Source organism: Zootoca vivipara, chromosome 16, assembly GCF_963506605.1.
Source record: "Zootoca vivipara chromosome 16, rZooViv1.1, whole genome shotgun sequence".
NCBI classification, from domain to species: Eukaryota; Metazoa; Chordata; class Lepidosauria; order Squamata; family Lacertidae; genus Zootoca; species Zootoca vivipara.
Window position 1 is genome coordinate 25664900 of NC_083291.1, and position 1292 is coordinate 25666191.

General features: G+C 41.7%; 1 protein-coding gene across 1 annotated transcript; it reads left to right on the forward strand.

Moving 5' to 3' along the window:
- The first annotated feature begins 312 nt into the window (after positions 1–312).
- On the forward strand, positions 313–993 carry LOC132591270 (taste receptor type 2 member 41-like). Its single transcript, XM_060269103.1, has 2 exons — positions 313–535; positions 863–993. Exons 1-2 carry the CDS (start codon positions 313–315, stop codon positions 991–993), a joined length of 354 nt encoding a protein of 117 aa, XP_060125086.1.
- The last annotated feature ends 299 nt before the right edge of the window (positions 994–1292 follow it).

Sequence of the window (1292 nt, forward strand, 5' to 3'; positions counted from 1 at the left end):
TGCTCATATAAAAGACATCATAAGCAGCAGACTCTGCTAATATTACACTGGAAGAAACACTTTTACTTCGGGCTCAGAAGGATGACTACTTTATTTGAATTGTTCGGCTTCATTCTTCTTGTTATTGAAACCCTCATAGGAATGGTGGGAAATGGATTTATTGCTATCATTAACTTCATTGACTGGTATGGAAGCCGAAAACTATCCTCAGCCGACATGATCCTGAGTTGTCTTGGCTTGTTCAGATTTGCATTTCATGCAATTGGAATACAGACTGCAATTCTTCTCCTCTTTTTCAAAGATACTTTTCAGATGGGGAACGTAAATATTGCATACAGTGCCTCGTGGCTATTTGTTAATAATGCTAACCTTTGGTTTGCCACTTGGCTCAGTATTTTGTACTGTGTAAAGATTGCCAACTTCTCCAACCCCCTCTTCCTCCAAATGAAGCGGAGATTCCCTGGGCTGGTGCCCTGGCTGCTTCTGGGGACAGTGGTCTTCTCTGCAATCACCACCACTGTGGCAATAACAGGAAGTAGAATTATTTCTAAATGCAGTTCATATGGATCACTTCTAACCAATAACACTAACTCAGGAATTAAGACATCTGACTTTTGTAAGTATTACATGCTTCTATATGTTGTTCCAGAGTTCTTTGCCTTCATGATATTTTTCTCCTCATCCATTTTACTACTAACGTCTCTATGGAGGCACAAAAAACTTTTACAAAACAGTGCAAGGGATGCCAGCACAGAAGTTCACCTGAATGCCATCAAAGCTCTGGCTTCTTTCTCCATTCTCTATGTATCGAGTGTTTTTGTGGAAATACTGTCATCATACTTCTCTTGGATGGATATGCTAGGCATTGGGATGCATATTTGGTTTATTGATGTTAATGCTGCATATTCCTCTGGTCATGCCATTATCCTGATCTTCATTAATCCCAAACTGAAACAGGAATCAGTCAGGATGCTACATCAACTAAAATGCTGAATGAAGCCAGTATCTTAGAGGCTACCAATTTTGCCTCCTCTTTTGCAAAAACAATATTGTCTGCCTGTGGGTGTGCAGGACACAGGTTAGAATAAGTTCTGCTGCACAAAACTGCCAAGCCCTTGCAGACATAGAATTCTAGATTCATAGAATTGTCAAGTTGGGAGTGACCCCGAGGGGCATCAAGTCCAACCCGTTGCAGTGCAGGAATCCAGCCCACAGCTGTCCCTGGGTGGGTTTGAACCACCAGCCTTCTGGTTAACAGCCAGATGCATTCACCCATTGTTCTCTTGAACCAT

Coding starts and splice junctions, on each gene's coding strand:
- LOC132591270 (XM_060269103.1), top strand. CDS start 313: ATGGGGAACGTAAATATTGCATACAGTGCCTCGTGGCTATTTGTTAAT. Junction 536..862: donor CACTGTGGCAATAACAGGAA/GTAGAATTATTT, acceptor TGGATATGCTAG/GCATTGGGATGCATATTTGG.